The 24,545-nt window shown below is 38.5% G+C and overlaps 1 protein-coding gene across 3 annotated transcripts in view; it reads right to left on the bottom strand.

Moving 5' to 3' along the window:
• Positions 1 to 2,846: 2,846 nt before the first annotated feature.
• The window catches only part of Kiz (kizuna centrosomal protein), a 128,982-nt gene continuing 107,283 nt past the window's right edge, over positions 2,847 to 24,545 (bottom strand). For 2 of the 3 annotated variants that reach the window (XM_047540089.1, XM_047540091.1), the window contains 4 exons: positions 19,687 to 19,791; positions 17,508 to 17,604; positions 4,735 to 4,778; positions 2,847 to 2,962 (listed from right to left, as the gene is read on the bottom strand). In XM_047540089.1, the coding sequence (XP_047396045.1) occupies positions 2,859 to 2,962; positions 4,735 to 4,778; positions 17,508 to 17,604; positions 19,687 to 19,791 (350 nt within the window). In that variant the 3' untranslated portion in view covers positions 2,847 to 2,858. The remainder of the gene's footprint in view (positions 2,963 to 4,734; positions 4,779 to 17,507; positions 17,605 to 19,686; positions 19,792 to 24,545) is intronic. The other variant, XM_047540090.1, reaches the window with a different exon arrangement.

The following is a 24,545-nucleotide window of genomic DNA, read 5'->3' as shown; positions in this document are numbered from 1 at the left end:
TTAAAACATAGTTGCCTGGCACTGGAGAAGAGAGGAATGGAAATATGGGGAAGTATGGAAGTTGGTGTTTAACGGTATAGTTTCAGTTTTACAAGATGAAAACTTGTGGAGGTGGATGGTGGCACAACGATGTGAATGTGCCATCAAACTGTACATTTACTTACGGTTAGATGGTAAATTTTGTGTATTTTACCAAATTTTTAAAAAACAATTAAAAAAATCTGTCTTGTGCACCTATAGAAAAGAATATTCACACCACTAAACAAGTTAATGCTTTCCCCAAACTCCTCCACATGTAGAAGCTGCCTCTCATAAATAACTTTTGAATTCCAAGTGGCTGATGTCACTATTTGCCACACCATGTCTTCCATGGCACCCTTAAGTGCATTTGGTGATGTAGCATGCTCTTCCACTGCCTCTGGGACTTCACTTGAGCAGCTAACATCATTCTGCAATAACCATGTTATGAGTGCTGTCTGACCAAAAGGACACATCTTTATTTCAGGGTTGTTAAAATATAAAGAAAAAAATGTGGCAGAAGCAAAGAAACATGCTTTTCTTGACTTTCATTAGTGGGTAGGCTGGATGATCCTACAGGAAAATGACAAAATGCAAATGTGCTCTCAAAATGGAAATCTCCAATTTAAAAAAATCCTTTAATGGCTTCCAGAATAAAGTCCAAATTCTTATTATCACAAAGCACTTCATGACCTATCTTTTTAAAATTATGAATTATTTTAAAAACAGAAAAATGCAGAGAACATAAAACATGTAGACACCATTCAGATTTGACAAATATTTGATAAATTTTGACATTTTGCCATATTTGCCTAGAATATATATTTTTGTATGGTAAACATAAATAACATTTATAATAGATCTTAAAATTCAGGATAAATGATAATAATAAAACCATTCCAGTTGGGTGCTGTGGCATGTGCCTACAATCCTAGCAGCTCCAGAGGCTGAGGCAGGAGGAGTTCAAAGCCAGACTCAGCAAAAGTGAGGTGCTAAGTAACTCAGAGAGATGCTGTCTCTAAACAAAATACAAAATAGGGCTGGGGATGTGGCTCAGTGGCTAAGTGCTCCTGAGTTCAATGCTTGGCACCACCTCCCCCCAAATAATCCTGAAAAATATAAATTTTCCAATGTATACTAGTAAATTCTAGAAAGACAAAACCGAAAATTACCGTGTAATATATTCTAAAGCCTTTGACTCCTCCACTGTCTCTGGGACTTCACCTGAGCAGCTAACATCATTCTGCAATAACCATGTTATGAGTGCTGTCTTTATTTCAGGGTTGTTAAAATATAAAGAAAAAAATGTGGCAGAAGCAAAGAAACATGGTAATGCTTTTCTTGACTTTCATTAGTGGGTAGGCTGGATGATCCTACAGGAAAATGACAAAATGCAAATGTACATTTTTATAGTAATCAATCTTTGGAAAATTGTTAGGAAATGAGTGGTTATCAATGAGTGAAGAATATGGCCTTGTCTTTTTATACTCACAAGTACATGAAGTTGAGGGAATATTTTGACCAGTGTGTGTGTGTGTGTGTGTGTAATATATATATATATATATATATATATATATATATATATATATATATATAAAAGAAATAAGTTGCTACTGATGCACTGAAATAATTCTTATCCCACCCACCCTCCTGCCCCTTCTTTGCATTCATTCATTTTTATGATCAAATCCAGGGCTTGCTAAGCAAGCACCATATCACTAAACTGTACTCCAGACTTTTGCTCATCCTTTTCTCTTTTCTTCCTCAGAGCTAATCACTTTCTTGAAGATCTCATGAATCCCTTATGCATGTTCTTACCTTTACTACATGTGAACCTTGTTATATATGGTTTAAATATGAGTTCTTCCCCAAAAGCTCATGTGAGACACCAGAAGAATGTTCTGAGGTAAAATAGATTGTGAGAGTTGTAAGGTTACAATGATCAGTGCATTAATCCACGGATATGAATTAAATGAGTAAGCAGGTGGGGTGTGGCTAAAGGAGGTAGGTCACTGAAGGTATGCCTCCCAAGTAGCTGTGACTATAAGTGTGCACCAACATGTCCAGTCTAAAGTTAACTTTTGTGTATAACATAAGGTAGAGATCCAACTTCCTTTTTTTGCATGTGGCTGTCCAGTTGTTCCCTCATCATTTGTTGAAAAGCCTGTTCTTTCCACACTGAATAATTTTGACACGCTTGTTGAAAATTATTTGACCATAAATGTGAGGGTTTATTTCTGAATTTTCAATTCTAGATTACTTATACATCAGTGGAATCAATATTCCATTGATCCGGGTCTATTCAGGACCAGACCATCTTAATTACTGTAGGTTTTTATAAATGTTAAAATCAGGAAGTGCAGGTGTTTCAACGTTTTCTTTTTCAAGATTGTTTTTGGTTATTCTAGGTCCTTTGAATTTCATCTTGTCAATTTCTACAGAGAAACAAAATTGAATTCTTATTTTCAGAAACACAAAGATTTATTTAGGAAAGCAAAGATACATTCAAGGAAAAACGTGGGCTATCGTGAGAGTAAGAAGCTTTGGCAGTAAAGCAAGGAACAGACATTCAATGGAGAATATGGGCCATCTCCAGAGGGAGAAACAGTGGCCAACTTGAGTTTAATGGGCATTGAACTCATCACTTTGCTTCTTGATGACACTTATAAATGAATACCCTGGTTCATATTTCTATCATGAAATTTCACTTGAATAGCAAATGTGTTCCCATGTTTTCCTCTTGAACAAATTTAAAAGGATGTGTTTATTTTGGATACCACATATAAATACAGGGTTTCAGTTTATTTAAAGCCTTTATTTCCAACAGATGTTACAGCTTACTAGTCGTAAAAATCATCAAAATCATCAGCGGATGTGTTGTAGTTTTTAGGACGCAAAGCAGCTTCAATTTCTGAGTTACTGTCATCAGACTCTCCCCAGAAGGCTGGAAAAGAAAAGCAGGCAGTTATGCAATGTTTTCTGCATTCTGATTAAGAGTTTATGAAACAGCACTCTATGTCATGTATATCTAAAAAGAACAAATTAAAAAAGTTTATGAAACAGCACAGTGGGACTGGTTAATTAGAGCACTGGCCTGCAAGAGGTCTAATAAGTATACCACATAATGTACCTTACAGATACACCCAGAATGGATGTTGGTACTGTAAAAATCTAGATATTTCACACTATGTTCTATGCATTGTTATGAAAATTCTTTTGCAGGAAATTCTTTTCCTTCTCCCTTCTCTTGTGCCCAATTTTTTACTATAGGATAGGGATTTAACAAGGATAGGCTTAACAAGGACGCAGGGCTGCCAGGGGTTTTCATCAGGTCTGATACTAACTACCTTCTTCTGTTCTTTCTAAGAGCAGAGAGAAGGAAAAGGCATGGTAGAGGAATAAGCAGTGAAGCTAAGCCTAAGAGAGGACTTGGAAACACATCACTTATTTGAGGGGTGATCTTATGAGCCATGTGGAGGAGAGTGGGGGAGTGCCACAGGGAAGAGAGGAAGCCAGTAAAAATTATATTAACAAGTGGGTGCTGGCAGGGCACAAAAAGGACTCAATTCTGCTCTGAAAGCCTGTGTAAAATAACTAGAACTCTCTTTATTACATTATTCCAGTGAAGAGTAAAGAGGTAGAGTTATTGATCTATCAACTCCCATCTCCTGGTTGAGAGTTCTCAACTCAGGGTATCAACTCTTTGCACTTGGGCTGCCTTGTGAAGGCTGGACATGGGGCATCCTGTGGCCAGAGAAAGCCTTTAGACAGAGATTCACAACTGCCTGATAAAGAAGGCAGCAGGCATGTCCATGAACTGGAGCTGAGGTAACCTCTGGACAGTTGTTAGGATGTGGTAGGGTCATCAATAGTGACTACTACCCTGACAACTGCATGACTACTGATATCTATATGACATGGCCTGGCAGCTTTTTGCTGACTTCTTATAGATGATTCCGTTTTAATTTTGCATCAACCTGGTAAGGAAGTATTAATATCTCCATTTTACTAAGCTGAGGCTGTGGGTGTCAAGCTGAATGTCCCACCCGGGTCATGACTCAAACCCATACGTTCCATTACCACCTGTTGGGAATGGGGGTTAAGGAGACAAGAGGAGAGAGAGTCCAAGGTTGGCAGGGGAGGTGCCACACACAGTGCTAGAGTAAGAAGAGAATTAGACTCTCACTGCATGTTGGCACTAAAGGATAAACAGGAGCTCATGAGGCTGAGAGGAGGGGAAAGAAACTTCACAGAAAGAACAGCATGAGCAAAGGCACAGAGGCTGGTTGTGGCTGACCCAAAGAGAACAGAAATTGGGAGGAATTGAGCTGGAAAGTGGGATTGGCCACACCACAAATGGAGAAAGGTTAGACTCTATCCTGCAGGTAGGGGGAAACACTGACAATTCTTAGGAAGGTAAAAAGGGGAAATCAGGTTTTGGATTCTTGGTAATCAGGTAGATGATACCTGGGGCTGAGGAGAGGACTGAATGTGAAGAAACCAGTTAGAGTTACTGCAAGAGCCCTGCCACACCATAAGCAATGGATTTGAAAAACCATGTCTTGAGAAGTCCTCAGATCCCACCCTATGGGTACTACAAGGATGCAGGCACACTTCACAGTCCTCACATAAGGATGTACAAGACTAATACATGTCACATACAACTGTTTTGATTAAAATTAAAAATGAAAATTCATGTCTAGTTATTTCTCTTACCATTTGACTTTAAATTGGTCATTATTTTCTTTTTGTTTTCATGCCTGTAAAATAAAGAAAGAGCCTGAAAAAATTACAGACTAATAGTTTTACAGAGTACATTGGGGAAGAAGCACTGTTATTCACTAGAAGGCCTGCAACTTGGTATACTTCCCAGATTTTTAAAAGCACAAAGAAAGCACAAAGAAAATGTCAAGACTCTTTGTGGCTATAGGTATTTGTTGGTGTTTTGGTGTATACTGCTACTCTAACAGCATCACCAGTGACCTCTGTGTTTTTCCCTCAGCAGGCTCTGCCCGCATCCCATCTGCCCTAGTGCCATGTGTGTACTGGGCACTGTAAGTTCTTGCTGGAGGGTGGTTACATGGGAAGGGAGGCAGAGGAAGGTTTCTATCCAACAGTTCTCTGGAAACACTGATGTATAAAGTTTTATTGCTTTTAGGCAAGCATAAAGTGAACTACCTGAAGTAGGGAATTCAAGACGTTAAAATGTAAAGAGATGTTAGTGAGGGAGTTAAAATATGTATCTCCCTACTGCCAGTGACAGCAAAACTAACAGTTTAACAAAGGAGGTCACCAACAAACATAATAGAAAAACACAAGCATCATGGATACTTACATGCTTAGGTTTCTATGTATCAAATACATAAAAATGCTAGAGTTGGTGGCATCTAGTTAGTACCCACTAACTGAAGACAACAGGAGCTTAGTGTGCCTTTTCAGGAGCTTTTGCAATTTCAATAGAATGGACAAGTGCTCAAAGGAGGTATTAGGAAAGGGTGAGTTATTCTCCCCACATGGGGCCACCACTGCTCTTCTCATGGCTGGGACCCTTTTCCTCTTGATGCAGAAAACCCTAAAAATTCATAGTTTCTTTTCCCTTGGGCCAAGCCTGGTTAACTTATGGCTTAAAAATCTGCCTTTTGCCATAGCTGCCATAATTTGCTTATGTTTTTCCTTCAGTAAAATAAGTTCCAATGAGGTAAAATTTTCTAGGTTCAGTAACTGTCAATATTCCCTTGAAATTTAGTGCCTATTATTTGCCATAATCAAATACTGCCTGTGTCATTTCTCCATGAAGAGCAGAAAACCCCTATGACCCTCAGCAAAGACCTAGAAGCTAACCAGTAGTCAAGCTACTATGAAAGTGGGCACCAATGAAGGGAGTTTAAAAGAATTCATATTACATAAAGTATAAACATATGTGTGTGTACATGTAGACAGTAAATGTAACTGGGGGTTGAGTTACTACTTACCCAACTGAAGATATTGGGCTAAGTGTTCAAGGGGAGGGGTGGATTATAAAAATACTGGTAGGCATTCAAGGATGCAAATTTGCCAGGTATGGTTCAAATAATAAGCCTCATGGGGAAAAGGCAAGTTTGCTGCTGGCTGGGAGAACTTTGTGCTCAGTGGTGAGTGATGGGTAGGTGATTACAGAGTCCCCAAGGAGGCAAGATGCCTCTGGACTGAGATTTTAAAGATGGAGAGGATGTCACAAGATAGGATGTGGGAGGAGGAGGCAGTAAGGAGCCTTGATACAGGAGCAAGGGCACAGAGACAGGCAAGCTCAGGTCAGGTTCCTAGAATTTAGGCCACTTTTCTGAGCTCCAGAAACATGTCCAGTGTCCATCTGGTATTACCATTTGGTCTCCTCCAAAGCACCTTGTGGTCAATACTTCCATCATGAACAAACTCACCATCCTTCCAGTGTGGTCCCCTCCCTTGTCAAGCCAGAGCTTTCATCTCATCTTGGTAAATGATCCACAACTTTCCATTTCTTCCCAAGCCACACCAGGACATACACTTAATCCCAAGCCTGTTTGTCCTGCCAAGCTGACCTCCCAATACTTTTCAGGTCTTCATCATTTCCGTGTATACTGCCACCATACTGGTAAATGAATCAATATCTCCTCCCTGGATATCTGCAAAAACCTCTTCACTGCTGGTCACATTTACCTTGTCCTACTGTCATCCACTTTCTACTCAGTAGCAAGGAGTGAGCTCTTTTGAAACATAAATCTGATCATTCACTTTCTTGCATAAAACTCTTCAAATGCCTCTACAATGCTTTTGGCACAAAGACCTAAATGCTGAGCAGTGCTTCCAAGATTGATCTCCCTAATGACATTGAGTTCTCCCACTACAGACTTTCCTATTCTTTGCCCTACCCTATCCCACTACCAAGTCCTCATCAGAGTTGCTGCTTTATACCCGTTTGTGTCACTGATTGCTTCCCCACTAGACTATAAGCTCCATGATGGTAGCAACCATATCTGCTCAGTTCACCTGGGTAATCTGGTGCTTAGCACTTAGTAGGTGCTCAGGATGGAATGAATAAATGAACCTCACTTAGCACTGGGCCCTGCTTGAAGGCACATGATCAATGTTTAATGATATAATATCAATGATATAATATTTGATTTGCATGTTTTAAACTAATATGTAGCTTTAGAATCAGTAAAGCTACATATTAATTAAATTTTGTTCACCTTTTTTGGCTTATATGCTGGCAAGTGGTGACATGTGGGGGTAGGGGGGACCCAGAGAAGACAAAAAAGAAAAAGTCTTGCACAATGCCACATCATGGCTAAGTGGAAATCATCTATGTAAGTAACTGTTCATAATCACACAGTTCATCAAAAGCAACTGAGCTAGCAATGCTGAGTGCTACCACAGAGGTGACCCACAGAGTATGTCAGGGACTCTCATTCTGCACAGGGCATTCTAAGTTTACCATGTGTCTGTGAGGCCACTTGAACTTACATTTTCTGTTTGTCCTGTAGTTACACAATGTGACTTTGAGAACATTTAAGTCACAGGGATCCAGTGAACATCTCAGTGAAATGTGAATTAATTGTGCAAAGGTTCCTAATTGTCTGCTTTATTAGATTTTTCAGAAGAAATATATTTTAGAACCACAATGCACCACAGTTCACCCACTGAGAAAGGTGGAGGACACTTTTTAAGTGTTTTCTACTCCACCCTCACCTAAGCAGCAATTATTTTTTCTTTTGGGAATCCATCTTTAAGACTCAATGTGACACTGCAATTCAAGGTCAATTTTTATTAAACACAATTCTTAGGGTCAACATTTCTTTCTCTGGGTCATACCTAATAAGTAAAGCTATGGAAAGGATGAATAGAAAAGAGGGAAACTTTCCCTTGGAGTGTTGGATAGAGCCAACTTGTTAGCTGCCACAGTCAATGAGAGAAAAACAAAACCAAATTCACTTCTGAAAGCAAAAGAAATGGAAGAGTTAAAGTTACAGGCTAGGGGATATGATCACCATACTCCATCATATGTGCTTGGAATCTGACTGCCTAATCTCTGAGAGGGTGAAAGTAATATGTCTGTTTCATATGGCAGAGGTTGGCAAAGATTTTCTGTAAAGAATCACATAGTAAGGAGTCAAGATGGTAGATCAGAGGCACCTAGTATTCTCCTGTTTTCCCATGTGAGAAAGTCAAAACAGCAACTGGGGATCAAGACCAGAAATCTGAACACATAGGGTGGGTGCTATGCCACTGAGTGAGAGGAATTGCATCTAACTCCAGTCATGATCCAGCCCTGCCCAACCTTGGCAGATAGACAGACAGATAGACAGAGAGACATGGGGTAGGGGAAGAGATAGATATCTCAAATAAATAACCTAATGACATATTTGAAATTGGGAAAACAAGAAAAACCTCAAATCCCTAATTGATAAAAGGAAAGAAATAATAAAGATCAGAGCAGAAATAAAGAGACTAAAAGAACAATACAAAGCATCAATGAAACAAAGAGTTGGTTCTTTGAAAAGATAAACAAAATTGACAAACCTTTAGCTAAACTAACTAAAAGAGAGATTAAGACCCAAATAAATAAAATTATAAATGAAAAGGAAGGTATTACAACAGGTATCACTGAAATTCAAAGGGTCATTAGGGAATACCTTGAAAAATTATATGGCAATAAATTGGAAAATCTAGAAGAAACAAATTTCTTGATACACAGACCTGTCAAGATTGAATCAAAGAGGATATAAATAATCTAAACAGATGACTAGGTCAACAAGTAATGTGACTGAAACAGTAATAAAAAGTCTCCCAACAATGAAAAGCCCCAGGACTAGGTGGATTCAAGGCTGAATTTTACCATATTTAAGAACTGACACCAATGTACCTCAAACTATTCCATAAAATAGAAGGGAAAGGAAACTTTCCAATTTCATTCTATAAAGCCAGTATTACCTTGCTACCAAAATCTGATAAGGATACAACAAAAAGAGAACTATAGACCAATATCCCTGATGAATACAGGTAACAATAATTCTTACTAAAACACTTGCAATTCCAATTCAATGGCACATTCAAAAGATCACTCACCACTATCAAGTTCATTTCATTCCAAGGATGTAAGGATGGTGCAACATATGCATATCAAAAAATGTAATACACCACATAAATAGATTCAAGGATAAAAATCACATGATCATCTCAATAGATATGGAAAGTCTTTAATAAAATTTAACATCCCTTCATGACAAAAGCTCTGAATAAATTAGGTACAGAAGGATCTTATCTCAACAATCCATAGCCAACATCTTACCAAATGGGGAAAAAGACCACTCTCAAAAACTCTCATTCAATATTGTACTAGAAATTTTAGCTAGAGCAATCAGGCAAGAGAAAGACAGAAAACGTATACAAATAGGTAAGAAAGAAGTCAAATTATCCCTATTTGCTGATGATATGATATCCACACAAAGAAGAATGAAATTAGACACCTCTCACCCTATACAAAACTTAAAGTGAACCAGAGATATAAACGCTTGAGGAAACACTTCAAGATACTGAATTTCTTGTAATAATTTCTTGTATAGGGCTCCAATAGTTCAGGAAAAAATATGAAAAATGAATTAACAAGTGAAATTACATCAAATTAAACTAAGGAAACAAGAGGATGAAGAAGATAACCTATTAAATGGGAGAAAATCTTAACCAGCAATTCATCTGACAAAGGATTAATATCCAGAATATGTAAAGGACTATAAAACTTAACAAGAAAAACCAAGTAATTCAATTTTTAAATGGTTATATGACCTAAATAGACACTTCTCAAAATAAGAAGTATGACTGGCCAATACATTTAGGAAAAAATGCTCTAATTTAGCCATCGGAGAAATGCAAATTAAAACTACATCGGGGCTAGGGAGATAGCTCAGTTGGTAGAGTGCTTGCCTTGCAAGCACAAGGCCCTGAGTTTGATCCCCAGTACCGCAAAACACAAAACAAAACAAACAAACAAACAAAAAAACCTACATCGAGGCCAGGTGTGGTGGCATGCATCTGTAACAGCTGTAACACCAGCAACTCTGGAGGCTGAAGTGGGAAGATGAGTTACTAGCCTGAGCAACCCAGTGAGACCCCATCTCAAAACAATAACAAACAAAACAAAAGAACTACACTGAGATTCCACTATACCAGCTATACCACTCCTTGGTTTACATCAGAAGAAAATGGAGTTTGCATACAAAAGAGACACTTGCATACCCATGTTTATTGTGGCACTGTTCACAGTAGTCAAGATATGGAATCAGCCAAGGTGCCCAGCAACAGATGAACAGATAAAAAAAAATATGGCGTGCACACAAACATGAGAATTCTTAAGCCATAAAAAGAATGAAATCTATCATTTGCAGGAAAATGGATGGAACTGGAGGACATCATATCAAGTACAGTAAGTCAGACACAAAGAAGAGTATCCATATTTTCTATCATAGGCATTAACAACAACAACAACAAAAGTAGAAGTAGAAGAGGGACTGTTAGGGTCTGGGAATGGGGGCAGAGGAAGGGGAAAGAAGAGGGCAAGAAAAGGTAAAAAGGAGGGTGGATGTGATAAGTGCATGACATATATATGTGTAGAAATGTCACAGTGAAACTCATCGATTTGTACAATTGTTGCTGTTAATTAAAGAAGAAAGCAAGCACCAGATAGTAAACAATTCAGGCTTTGTGGAACATGTGGCCTGTCATAGCTACTCAATTCTGTGGTCGTAGTAAGAAATCAGCCATGGACAATACCTAAACTGATAGAAGTGGCTGTTTTCCGAAGAAACTTCATTTTACAGATACTGAAATTTGAATTTCATATACTTTCAGGTATCATGAAACATTCTTCTTTGGACTTTTACTTTAATCACTTCAGAGTATAAAAATCAATTTTAGCTTGTAGGCCATACAAAACCAAGTCTGGTCTTGGTTCAAGGGCTGTTATTTGCTGAACCTGTTACCAGCACTGCCAATGCGTGACACATGTGCAGCAAAACAGAGAGCCCATCTTTCCCCTTCATGTTCTCTCAAGGGTAACTCTTGGAACCTAAAACAGACCACTTGAATTTTTTTTCCTTAAAAGTTTACAATTAGACCAGTGGTCCCATTTCAAAACAAACCACAGACAACTGAGTAAATTATAATATAACTGCATTATATTAGACACTTATCTGCAGAATTTCTCAGTAGGTTTGGTAATTTTCCCCCAGCTGTATCATGAACAACCACATACTCATCAGGGGGATATTCAATAATTAACATCTTGCCATACTTTTCCATTTTCTGATGACTTTTGGTAACTATTTGAGTTCTTCTGCTATTGATAAATCAGATTAGAAGGACTGTAATTCAAAGCCACTTTCTTTGTGCTCAACCCTTGTTAAGTTTAAGAAGTTAAGGTCAGTCATGATCTTGTAACAGTTTTCTTTAAACGCAACCCTGGCACAGATGAACACCCCTACTTAAGTAATCACAGTATCACAGCATACTAATGAAATAGGAGAAATTATATGCATCAGGTGTTCATTTTATATGAGCAAAAGGCTAACATAGCTAGAAAAAGTCTACACAATCAACATAAACACAAAATTAGATGGTAAAAATTATTTCAAGTACTAGGTTTTGCTTTGTGGAGCTGGCAAATGGAATACAAAATGAGATGCAGAAAACCTAAAGGTAAGAAATCCACATTAAAGTAAAACAGAGCATTTATGTTCTACAAATCCAGATCCTTCAATGTATGGGCATACTGAGTCCAAAGGGGTTGAGGGATATGTCCCAGAATGAAGTTAGCCAACAGTAGAATAGAAATGGAACAAAAAGTTCTTCTGGTATACTGACTCTTATAAGATATATGTACAAGTTGCAAGCACCTGTTCCACCAGCCTTGTGAGAAGCAATAAAATACCAAGGTGAAGGAGAACCTTGTGTCAGTTCCATTGGGCCCCTACCCCAATGTGGAACTGATTGTGTGAGTTGCTTTCAGGAACTGGGATGTATCTGCTCTGTGACAGATGGTCTTGGCTTCTAATGCCCAACTCTGCTCACTTTGTGGTTATGGGCAGATTCCCTACCTCTTTGAGCATCAGTCTTCTTGTCTCAAAATGGGAATAGTAATTTCTTTCTTAACATGTTCTGAGTAGTTAAAAGAATGCCATATGAGAGCACGGAGCAGTAGACTTCAGTACAGAGGTGCTGCACTATCAGAGGATTTGCATGAACAAAGGCACATAATTGGCTGGTGATGTGCAGGTGGTGGTGATCAGCCATCAGGCACAGGGCCAACGAAAATTAAGGTTTGGGGCAGACTGAGAGGAGACAAGCCTATATGTATGTTTTCCTGAGGGGCCTGACAGGTGGGAACACTGAGGATGACTTGTTAGGTTCCTAGAGGAGGAGACGTGCCTTACCTGGGCCTTAAAACAAGGGTGGGCAGAGTATCTAGTTTGAGTTCATGCACTCTTTCATTCATTTCCTCTCTGAGCAAATGAAAAAAAAAATGATAAATAGGACATCATGAGCCAGGCTCTGTGCTGAGGCAACAGTGAACAAAACTGACTTGATCTCTGCCCTCAAGGAGCTCATGCTCCATTGGGGAAGACAGATACCAAAATACTAACTGTGATACAGGCAAACTATGGGGCTGGCAGATAATTTAGGGCAATGGAACTAGAGGATGACATTTCAGGTCCCAGACATGTGCCAAAAGTCTGTACACCCCTGCCAAGGTCAGGGCCAGAAGGCAGATAACCTTTCCATCAACAGGACAGCAGTCAGGAAGGAACCCAATAAGGCTCTCTGTAAGTATATTCTTCCAGGTTCTGCTTCCTGAAACTGTGAAAATGTATTGCAGAGCAGAGAGAAACTATTCAAAACTGACCATGATTATTTCTCTTTAAACATGTGTACATGCACACATGTGCATGCAAACATATGCAGATAATTGTACAGAATACACAACTCTCTGTATCTCTACATGTGATACCATATGGAGATGAGGGCACTTTATACAATTGACTCTTGGAAGGAATAACACTTGAGTAAATGGTGAAGCTCTATACTGATGCTCACTGTCTCAGGATGTATTGGAGATTCAGAAACCTGCCACCCCAATGGAAAGCTCACACAGGGGGGAGGGAGCAGAAGATGCCTGTATTAGATGATGGTAGGAACAGCCCCAGGGGCCATAGGAAGGGCATCCTGTACAGCCAGATCCTTTGCTCAAGAAACTTTGAGAAGGTTGAACGAAACCTGGTGAAGAGCATTTCAGCAAGAGAACAGGTATAAAAGCCATGGACATGGAACCACAAGTTGTATCCCGGTATGACAAGTAGCCTGGTGCTGTGCAGCATATTCTGGGAGCAAGGGACATAGAAGATAGGCTGGCAAGGGCATACCATGTATGGCTGCTCTATACTGGAAGGGGTTCAGGTGACAAGGGCTTCCTGAAAGACATGCAGCAACAGAGGTGAAGATATTGGGATGGGGACTCAGATTCTTGTTTCTGGCTCTCAGGGGAGGGGGAATTTGGAAATTTCTCTGGGGAAAGTTCTGTTAATAACACATTGACTCTCAATTGCATGAACACTATCTTCTTTTTCTTTTTTTTGGAACAGAAAAATATACCCCAAGTCTATTAATAAACATACCCAAGTTACTGCCACTTTGAGGACATGTCAGTTGCGTTTGGCAATGAAATTGAGGGTTCTGCCAAGAGAACAGTCTGTAGTTTGTGCTGGGGACAAGGAATGGCTCCAAGTAGAAAGTGTCCTTCTAGTTCTAGGGACTTAGTATAATGATGACCGAAAATAACTAACTCATGTTGTGGTCTCTAGGCTTTGAATTCTAAAAATTTAATGACTGCTAGCTGAAATCAATATTAAATTTCTTAAATAGCATCTTCAGTTAGAATATTCCTAAAGCAGACATATGTTTCTGAAAACAGAAGGAAGAAAATAATATAGAAAGAAAAAAATTCCAGTGACCATGCCAACAAATTTCTGTAAATACTAATTTTAAGTTTTAAAGACCCATTCAAGTTGGAGGCAGTTTTGATTTGAAAACTCTGAGTGCCCCCTGATGGTTAATTGAGGATCCTACAACAGATACCATTTTCAGCTGCCTGGGGACAACTTGTTAACTTCTTCCCTTCAAATAATGGAGTGAACTGTTCTTATTACAGAAGTGCTGTGTGTATTAAAAAAATCAAAGTATATGGGTTTATGATAAGAAGTGTGGGATATTTTGGAAGCTACTAATTCAGTAGAATTTAAAGAGAATGCAAATTTGCTAAGCCAGAGACAGAGATGGGCACTTCTTTTTATAAGAGAAACTAAAGGACTTCCAGGAAAAAACTTATTTTTATTTTACTGGAAAATTTGGTTCTTTGTGATCTTTATATTATCCCAGGGAAAACAGCACAATGACCAGGCAAGAGGAATCCATGGCCCCTATTGGAGAATGGAGCATCAGCAGCAGGCTGGCGCCCTCCACTGGCCGCTCCCATTGCTGCAGGGCTGGCATAGAATGCCACCCACAGCGGCCCTGCCAGTGTGCACTGGCTGGGTGACTTCTGCTACCTTTCCCCCAGGCAATTATGTTGCAAGCACAAACCCCTTTTCTTTGGGCAAAACCTGGCATTTCTAACCAACCAGTAAGCTGAAGTTACAAGGCAGGAACCAGTAAGCTGAAGTTACAAGGCAGGCAGTTAAGATGTACTCTTCATTGAATAAATGGATCCGGGAGAGTGAAAACCGCTTCCTGGGGAAGGTAAAGCGAGACAATGTTTGCAGAAGAGAGGAAGCTCTGGCATGCACCCCTGAACAAAAGGGAACAAGTGGTCTTTACTTGGAGAACAGCTTCCTATTAGGACTCACTCCTTCGTACATTATGCCTTTCATCCCCACTCAACCACAAAATGATTTGCTGAAGCAAATACAATGGTAGAAAAAGATTTACACTGAAAGAATCTTTAATAATAAACTGTTGCCGATCTGCCTACTTGCCCGTGATTTATAATACAATAAACATCGGATTCTATTACGGCTCATGCACTGAAGCTGCTGCTCTGAAAACGGAATATGAAAGCACCCAGACCCCACCACCATCACAATGAAATGAGCATGTATAAATGTGCTAAGAGTATCTCTTTGCATCTTTTATAGCTTGTGTGTATTAATCTGTAACGCTTATTAAGAAAGTCATTGCTATGCAAAGCAGCACCCAATCCCTTTCTCTGGCTTTTCAACAGAGTGCACTGTTTAGCCAATAGGACGGACCCTCTGGCCTTCATTCTGCATTCATCACAGGCAACATTTGCACAATGTATCTCTCAAAGGCGGCTGAAAAGAAGGCCTTAATACTCATGTAAACAACTGCAAACCAATTACTTAATGAATCAGGCCCACACATAATGAGGTGCAGACAAAGAGCTATAAATGCATTTTTGCACCCAAGCTGCTGCTTTAAAGTAAAATCCCTCAGCTGTAGTTTGGGCTTAACTAGCACATCATAATTATTGTCTCTAGGACATCAGAGGAAGCCATTTTTTTTTTTTTTTTTTTTTTTTTTTTTAGGTCCAGCAGGGTCTTTTTTTTTTTGAGGTTGCTCATCAGCTCACTGACAAAATAGAGCAAAGAAGAATTTTTAAAAGTGCTACAGCAGCGCTGCACTGTTATGTTTATTCTCAAGTACTAGGTTTCGAGACCACTTGTAAAAGCAATAAAGCACAAGGAGTGACTGCAGTAAGTGGGATCCTTAAATGTAAGCTTTTAAGAAATTTCAGTGAACCCAGGCACAAACAGCAAAACCAGAGCTCTCCAAAGCCCAGGGTGGGGTATTAACAATACCAAACCCAGCACAAGAACCAAACTGTGACAAACAGAATACCAAACCCAGGCACTTGATGGCCAAGTCTTTTCATCACTGGATTATTATCAAGTGTCTAAAACCAAGGGTTCATTGAAGGTCTTTTTGAGTTTTTTTTTTTTTTTTTCTTAAAGGTGATGATATTACTTGTAATTCATTTTGAAAATAATTTTATGAAGAAGCAATAGTAATAAGAAAAGATCCCTGCCTTAATTTGTAGGACAAAGAAGTTCAATTTTAGTTTTGTGAAATATAGACATGATGTGAAATTATCAAGCTGAGAAAATGTTCTGTAAAACCCAATTGCTTTTGAATATATTAAAAATTACCCAAAGATCATATATAAAGTAAGTTTAAGAAGAATTTGGGTTTTTAGTGTCTTTAAGCCAAACTGTATCATTAACTCTGAAAGCTATCTATAAATTTATTGTCCTTTAACAACCTGAATTTATAATATAGTCATAACAATATAATACTTTAACACTTTTCCTGACCCAGTTATCTCCCACTTTAACAATATGGATAAAAACTTGAATATTAAAGACAATAATTTCTGATAATTAAATGAGCAATCTGGATGCCTGTCAAGTTTAAAAAACAAGAATTTTAGAAAAACTCCCTCATTTTATTATATTTCAAGTTCTAAAATATTATGTTTTTACAAAATATAAATGGAAGTCAGATTTTTAAAAATTTTCATTTTCACTTTATTTCAATATGACATTTCTGGATCAGATCATTTTATATTACGGGACATACTATATAACATTAGAAATGTAAAGTCCCTGTTTTAAAATTTCACTAGGGTCAAGTACAAAATTCAAATGTAATGCAATCATCTAAAGGTCATCTTTTTAATGAGCAATGCTATTACAAAAGGAAACTTGCTATGCTGTTTTAATGGCATTTAGCCTAAGTAAAAGGGCAGATAATTGCTTATATTCCCATCTATAAATTCTTTCTATGACTTGAAGGCACTGAATGCTTAATATTTATCCTGATGACAAATTCAGCACACAACTCACTTATCATTGTTCAAAAAACTTACACAAGATGTGCCATTGTTTAACAAATGTAAAAAGAAAAATTTTGTTCTTTAAGTAAAATAAGAAAGTGCCAGTAAAGGCAAGAGTACTGTAGCCTAAATACTTGACATAAAAGAAGAATACAAAATCTAATATCCAACAATTGCTAGTTTATATATCAGCGGTCTCAGAAAGAAGAAACATGTCACTTTATTTCTTTTAAGGCCTGATGTTTTCTCTCTGCCCTTTTTCTGACAACCTCCATTGTGTGGTCTCTAAGCAGTCCTACTGCGAGCAGCTGTAGACGCTAATTTGTGGTTCACTGAGGTGTCAATTGAGTCTTAAACCAAGGAAACAACAGCTGCAAAACAATACTTGGCTCTGGTGCAAATATTTTCAAAGGTAGACTAAAGTTTCAACTGTTATTTTAGATGAACAAAACCCCAAACCATCACCCCTCCATCAAGTCACAAAACAAAATAATATGTGGCCAGAGTTTAATTCATTGCACGGTGACATTTCTCATCTTGTTGCTGCTATTCAAAGAGGCTTTCACGACTTTACCTTGACAAAAGACTTCCTTCACTAGATGAAAAACTAGCTTGTGAAGCGATTTTGTGAGTTGTCTTTGTCTTGAGTGTACTGCTGCCAATATTCAAACCTGTGGTAAGCACAAAACATGGAGAGCAAGCCTTAGTGGCTATGCAGCAATGGAACAAATGAATGATGAGCGGCCTCCCACTAATTTAGGTAAAACAAACACCAACAGAGAAAAATGTTGTTCAAGCCAAAGAAGTCATGGGAGATTCTGGGGCGGACTGAAATGTTGCTAACATACTGAAAAGAAATGATACTCAAACAGAAGCCACAAAATGTAAAAAATAAAGCCACCCAAAGAACTCTATTTTAAATGACAAAGATGAATGTAGGTATAAGCACAAAAGTCTCTATGATGGGATGGAGTACTGGATAATTCAAAATGTTATGACAAACAGGCAGTGACAACTCACCAAAGTATCGTGTGCTGGGAGCCAGGGTTCAGAAATAATCGACAGTCCTGGATGACAGTTACCTACCCCATCCACTTTTAAGCCCCTCTGCCAAATCCTCTATTTTTCACACCACAGAGGAGAATGAATCTCCATTGAAAACCATCAAGGCCACTCTTCCCAGTCCGAAAAGGTGGAGGAAGAAGATGCACAATCCACCTCTTTCCTAGGGCTGGAGGAACTGAACTGTCTCCACTGTTCCCAGCATCCCTGATCTCTGCTTCCTGGGTGTCTTCAGCCTTGGATATTTTGCTACATGTCTGGTTCTTAGATGGCAGTCACTTGAGATCCCAGATTGATAGTGCATGGGCATCTTAGCAAAGGATTTGCTAAGTTTCTAGTCTGTAACCTGTTTGCCTTTATGTAACCTCAGTAGCAAAGCATTTCTCTGAACCAAGTTGTCCACATTAAGCCTGATCAGAGTTTCCAACAAGCTTAATAGGAGATGGACTTTTGGAAATGAAAACCTAGGCTCAAAGTTTAAGTGGCTTTCCACAGTGACACGTTGAGACAGAGACCTAAAATATCTGATTCAGAAAGTAACTGAAAAATACACTGCTTCTTTCACAGTTAGATTTGGAGGTAGGATCTAAATTCAGAGCACACATTTCCATTACTACCTGTAACAGTGCTGTGAAGTTCCCCTTTACCTTCCCAACTGGCCTTCTGCTTCCCATTGGAGCTCAGAGGAGAGGAGGGATAAAAAGGTAGTTCCTGACCACACGTAAAAACGAATACCAGAGGCCCTATCTAACTATAATGACTGCTAAGGCCACCAGAAGCACTTGTGTCTGCCTGCCCACCTTCCTTCATCCCTTCTTTCCATACATACTGGGGATTGATCCCATTGGCATTTTGCCTCTGAGTTCCAATCATTTATACTTTTTGAGACAGGGTCTCACTCAGTTGCTGTGAGTCTAAGTTGCAAAGGCTGACCTCAAAATTGTGATCTTCCTGCCTCAACCTCCCAAATTGCTAGGAACCTGGCTGCACTTGTGATTCCAATGCTGGAACATTTGGAATTTTGCAAAGTATGTAGTATAATTTGCAGTGTGGAGTGAGGGAACTGATTTGTAAAGTATCATTTTACTTATAAATATATTAATAAAATGTTAATTATTAGTATATTAATAGTACTATACTTTTTGATACATATCCAAGGGACTACAATTATGCCAAATTTATTCATCTTTTGTACCTGTACAATTAGGTACCAAAATACACTGACCAAAAATATTTGTGGAGTCACTATGTGTGTTTGCTAAGCAGCTGTCATGCTCGAAGCAAGATTTATAGTCTTTTCGTTAAAAGAACTCAAAACCTGCAAACATTCTAGTGATGGAGGGCAGCCCAGCACATTGCCCATTTGATGATTAAAGAATGAGAAGAGGTAGAGAAGGAATTTGGGGCATCTCCTCTAGTGGTTAGTGACAAGCTACCACCATGACACGGCAGGCAGAATCCAAGGTCTGTATGGGGTACTGCCACACTGGGTCAGTGCACATTCAAAAGGGAACACTTCCAAATGACTACTTCTCTAAGATGAAAAGGTGCTCATTCACTCCGATCCAGGGACAGACTGCTACAAAGTAAGTTCTAGAAACCTTCAAAGAATGACCACCCTTCCCTGAATCCAGTACTGGCTGCTGCCCTAGGACCCTGTGGCTTTGAATGCTGATTCTGCCCTTATTTACCTGAAAATTGTGATGTAGAAGCACGCGCCTTTGGAAATCTGTCTTCAGTTTGATTTGTATTATCTTGAAGGGTAGACTTCTTCAGTAACTTGTAGGCTTTTGTTTCTATAATTTAAGAAAAGCACAGAAATACTAAATTTTCTACTGCACAGAGAAGTTTCTTAAATGCTTCCCATAATGTTAGTTTTTCAAATGCATAAAAATTACTTTTTTTGAAATGTTACCTTTTTAGAAATTCTGAAAAGAACAACAAACACAATTTAGTTGAATCCAGGTTTCAAGACTCAAAGATGAGTTGTAAGAGAACATCTGAGGCAGCAAATGACAGTTATTTGGGGGGTGGGTCTATGGAAAGGTTAAACATCACACTAAAATAGATCTCTTTCAACCAGACCTTGCAGAAGCACCCCCAGGAATGAACTAGAAGAGACAGCACTGACTTCCTAGGTGGTCAGATCACTAGGAATGCTCCCTGCTCCAGATCTCAGGTTCTTGCCCAGGAGCTGGGAAGTTCTGGGAGAGGGCTGGGTGAGTGGTGAGAGGGTCAGGAAGGACAGTGATAGCAGGGTAAGCTCAGAGTTCCACAGCTGAGGAAATCTAACCCCATGTGGTAGAAGAAAGAAATATCTGAAGAGAGCAAAACCAGATGTTCCAAGGGATCAGTAGCAGTCTAAACCTGGTTCAGGTTCACAGGATGCCCTTGGTCATGCAGGGTTTCTAACAGCATTTCCTGCAAGTTACATTGAAGGTTGTTGGGAAAAACAGAAAACAAAAATTATGTAAAGGACCCCAGTGATATAACCTTTTCCATTACCTTACCTCTTGAGGACATCTGCATGAAATGGAGAACAGAAAGTTAAGCGTTTTAGCACAGACAAGACAAGCAGCATCCTTGTCCACATCTTCAACATGGCCACTGCTGACAGGGTCAGGAATCAGTTGTATTCCTGCTTTTGTTGGCTCAATTTAAGAACTTAAGTGCAGTCTCTTTATTACTAAATAAAAACTACTATTACACTGAAGAATAAAGTATAACAATCATGCTTTAATGAGAATCATTCAAGTTAAAAAACAAGTCTTTGAAATGAGCACCATACTTGGAAATATTAAATGTCACATAATTAAAATATGTACAGATCTGGTACTCTTAACTCTGAAGATAAGAAATCCTAAGGCAACACTTTTTTAGGCTACTGGATTATGAAATTAATTTGATGTGATGGAACTAGCATTTTGAAAACATTAATCAAGAAACCATGAGATTTAGGGAAAATATTGCTTTGTGCTTTATAGTGTGCATGTGTGTTGGCCTAGGGCAGAAAGTATTTCCTGGTGGAAGAATGGCTCCAATGGGATGGTTCTGCAATCCTAATATTTGTATTACTGCCTATATGTTGCTAAGTGATTTGGGGAGGGGGAAAATCAGAGTGTCTGAATTTAAAGGTAAAAAATCAATATAAAAGGAATTTAAAAAAAGGTGTTTTATTTTATAAAAATCAACCAGAAAGTTTTTCAGCTTTTAGGATACCAGTTCAGATCTTAATGACCACAAGTTTATTACAGTATTCAATTAAATTTATTCAATAAAAAAAAAAAAAAAGACAGCAAAAATTAAAATTTTAAAAAAAGAATAAAAAATGAAGTAGCTATTTTAAAAAAGGTTCCTGGTTCCTGGCCCCTGGAAGCTAAGTCAATGTCAATTCCTTTTTACTATTTCAAGGTAATAATCATCTGACTCCAGGGAGACTCTTCTGCTTTTCAGAAACTGGATTGTGTCACTGACTTTCAGAAGAGGATTTCTGGGAGAAATACCAGGCTCATGAAATAATTTCAGACTGGGGGGAATTAAGCATTCTGCCCAAACATAAGTCAATGCTGATGTTATTACTGGTCTGAGAAGGGAGAAGATTATCAGTGTAAAGTGAAATGACTTTAAACAACACTCTAAAAAAGATGGGCCCTATTCATTTTCCTCACACTTTCTATCTGGTTGCTTTCCTTTCCTTCTTGAAGGACTTAGGTTCTGTCATCAGGTTTTCCCCTCAAGGCTGCCCAAGTCTGCTATCTGCTGACCTACAGCCGTGGGGGAAGAAGGCTCACTCTCCTATCACATCCCACCAGGACTACCCTTTCTCAACCATGATTCTCTGGTATTGCATCTATAAGCCTACTGTGCCCCTTCTCCAATCAGAGAGTCATTGACAGTTGCCTGGAGAAAATTTTCATCTAGGATGCAGTGGCCCTGACCTGAATAAAAGGCTGATAAAATCAGGCTGAGGACTGGGCATGTCACTTATTACCTGCTCAGTGCATGCTTCTTCTGATGATTTAAGGACAAAGTGAAGTTTAAAAGGAACAAAGATGAAGTGCAAACACTTGGAGGAATTAACATGAACTGAGGCAGGACCACAGACACAAACCAGCTGCAGGAACAGGACATTCTGTATGGAGAGTTAGATGTATCAGAACTAAAACAGTTCTCCCCAAGGCATGTATCACTTATTTTAGTCATAACTGCTGCACAAAACAACATATAAAGGATCAGGAGATGATCCAAAGAAGAAAACCAAAATTAGTAAGGTTTGATTTTTAAAAATCAGGAAAAGTTAAAGGATAAACAGCCCGCATAGAAACAAGGTTGGGTAAGGGAGGGAGAGCTCAAAGACATAGATATTGCAAATGGAGTAGACAGGAAGGGTTCTATGATTGCAGATACCTTTTGGGGCCAAGCAAGTACACAAAGAAGTGACTCTAGTCAGGTGGACACAATGAAAAGGGAGAGTAGCAGGCTGAATGGCACACCTCTGTCCACAGGGTTAGCTGGTCCCTGGCTATAGCCTATTGTTGCCAAGTGGGAAAGTGGGCCTAGCTTTGCCAGATTTGGGCCTTTCCCCCCACGCCCCCCTTTACATGAAACACTGCATGGGATACAAGAAACATATTAGCAACCTAGAAACTAGATGTTAGTGAACAAATTTTATGTTTTCTAAAAGTGGCACAAGAACACTTAGGAAAATTGCAGCCAAAGGATATTAGCTAGATGCTGAGAAAAGCTTTCCTGTTGGAAGGGTTGAAACCGTAGAATATTATTCAAGGGAGGCTACAACAGCAGTATGAAGATTTTAAAGTAGCTATCAATATTAAAGGGACCAGGTTGCAGATTCTTTGGATTGAAGAGAATACTTTTTGCTAGGGGTTCTCAAACAATTCAGACATCCTCAAACAGCCTAGAAGACCAGCCAGGATGCCAACTTCGTGATGTAAAATACACATGAGCTCCAAGTAAATCATAAGTCTGAAAATTTGAGAACAGGGTGATCATTAAAGGCTTCACTTCTCATGGCCTGTGACTTAGAACTCCAGGAAAAGATTTTCTCCCATGAATAATATTAAACTATCAAAAACTATTAAGTAGTGAAAATAATGAGATAAAACAAACATTTCTAGAGGATTCAATTATTTTCAGAAGGAATATTCTCATATACACAGAAACAAATACACATGTGCTCAAGCCTGCAGTTCTGAATCACAGTTAAGCATCTATTATATACTTGAATCAGTGTCAAGATTTAGTTTAGAAAGTGGAAAATACAGCAGTTTCAATCCTAAAACAAGGCAAGGAGTTCCATCCTGTGCAGTACCTAGCTCCAGGAGATTAAAATCTATCGTTGTCTATTCCAGACTGATGCACAATAAGATAAATATATTGTCCCCAACTTTGTTACATAAGCTGACTGAAGCCAATCTTCTACCTTCCTGCACAGTGCTAAAGGATCACTTATACTATTTTCTTTTTCCTTTTTGATATGCATTTTGTGCCTAGAAAATAGAAACAGCTAGAAAAAGAAAGTAAAAACCTGCTGAATAAAGAGACGTAGGAGAGAGATGATGTTGAAGAGAGGAGAAAGAAAAAGCCTAACTTATCTTTTATTCTCTTTTATATGCAAATGTACACCTGCTAAAATACTTCTAAATCTACAAATAAAAAGAAGAATAAAATATCTGATGAACAAGTGCTTTTTGCAACCCATTACAAGAGCCAGATAAAGGCGTGGTTCATCAGCCTCTAAGGGGTGTCTGGAGGTAGAGAATCTGCCCATTGCTTTTGCAGAAATCCTTAATGAAAAAAAGAAAAGTTGGGCCCAGAAAGGAATAACAAAGGGAAATGTAAACAATACTACTACAATTACTATTACTATTACTATTACAAGAAAAAAATGACCTGGAACCCACGAAGAACTGGGCATTTTCGAGTAAGAATAAGCACTATTCCTACATGAAGTGGGTAGAAATTTTAAAATTAAACTTGAAAAATACTTTTCGTCTACTGGATTCCATAGTGCTATTACTTGCTTTTGCAAAATAAAGTAAAACATCTAAGATATATTTCTTAAATTAATTTAAAAGACAAACATCATCACTGAAAATCCAGAAATTATTTTATAATCTGCTCAAAAGAAAATGATAAAATATTAGGCTATAGTGCCTTTTCAGTTCTTAAAATCTAGAAAATTCACCTATATTTAGGACTTTAAATAAAACTAAGTCTATGTGAGTGTGAGATATAGAAGTTTTGGTCCAAAACAGAAATTATTTTTCACATATAGACTTTCTACGATAAACTCAATTCCTCTAGTAGACCTGTGCCTGCAAATTTAGTGTGGAGGTTTCTCTCTGCGGTTTCACCAAGAGAGCTGATGCATGAGATGAGAAACTCCTAATTCATAGGAGCTGGCTGGGGATGCCCCACAAAACAGAGATTTACATTACAGCCTTAATTTCTATGGAGCAACTCAACACTGAAACTTGAAAATATATGCCAGGCTTGTAACTGATCTCTAATGAACATTCCCAAGATG

The sequence above is a fragment of the Sciurus carolinensis genome, chromosome 2 (assembly GCF_902686445.1).
Source record: "Sciurus carolinensis chromosome 2, mSciCar1.2, whole genome shotgun sequence".
Taxonomy (NCBI): Eukaryota; Metazoa; Chordata; class Mammalia; order Rodentia; family Sciuridae; genus Sciurus; species Sciurus carolinensis.
This window is presented reverse-complemented; position numbering and strand designations above follow the sequence as displayed.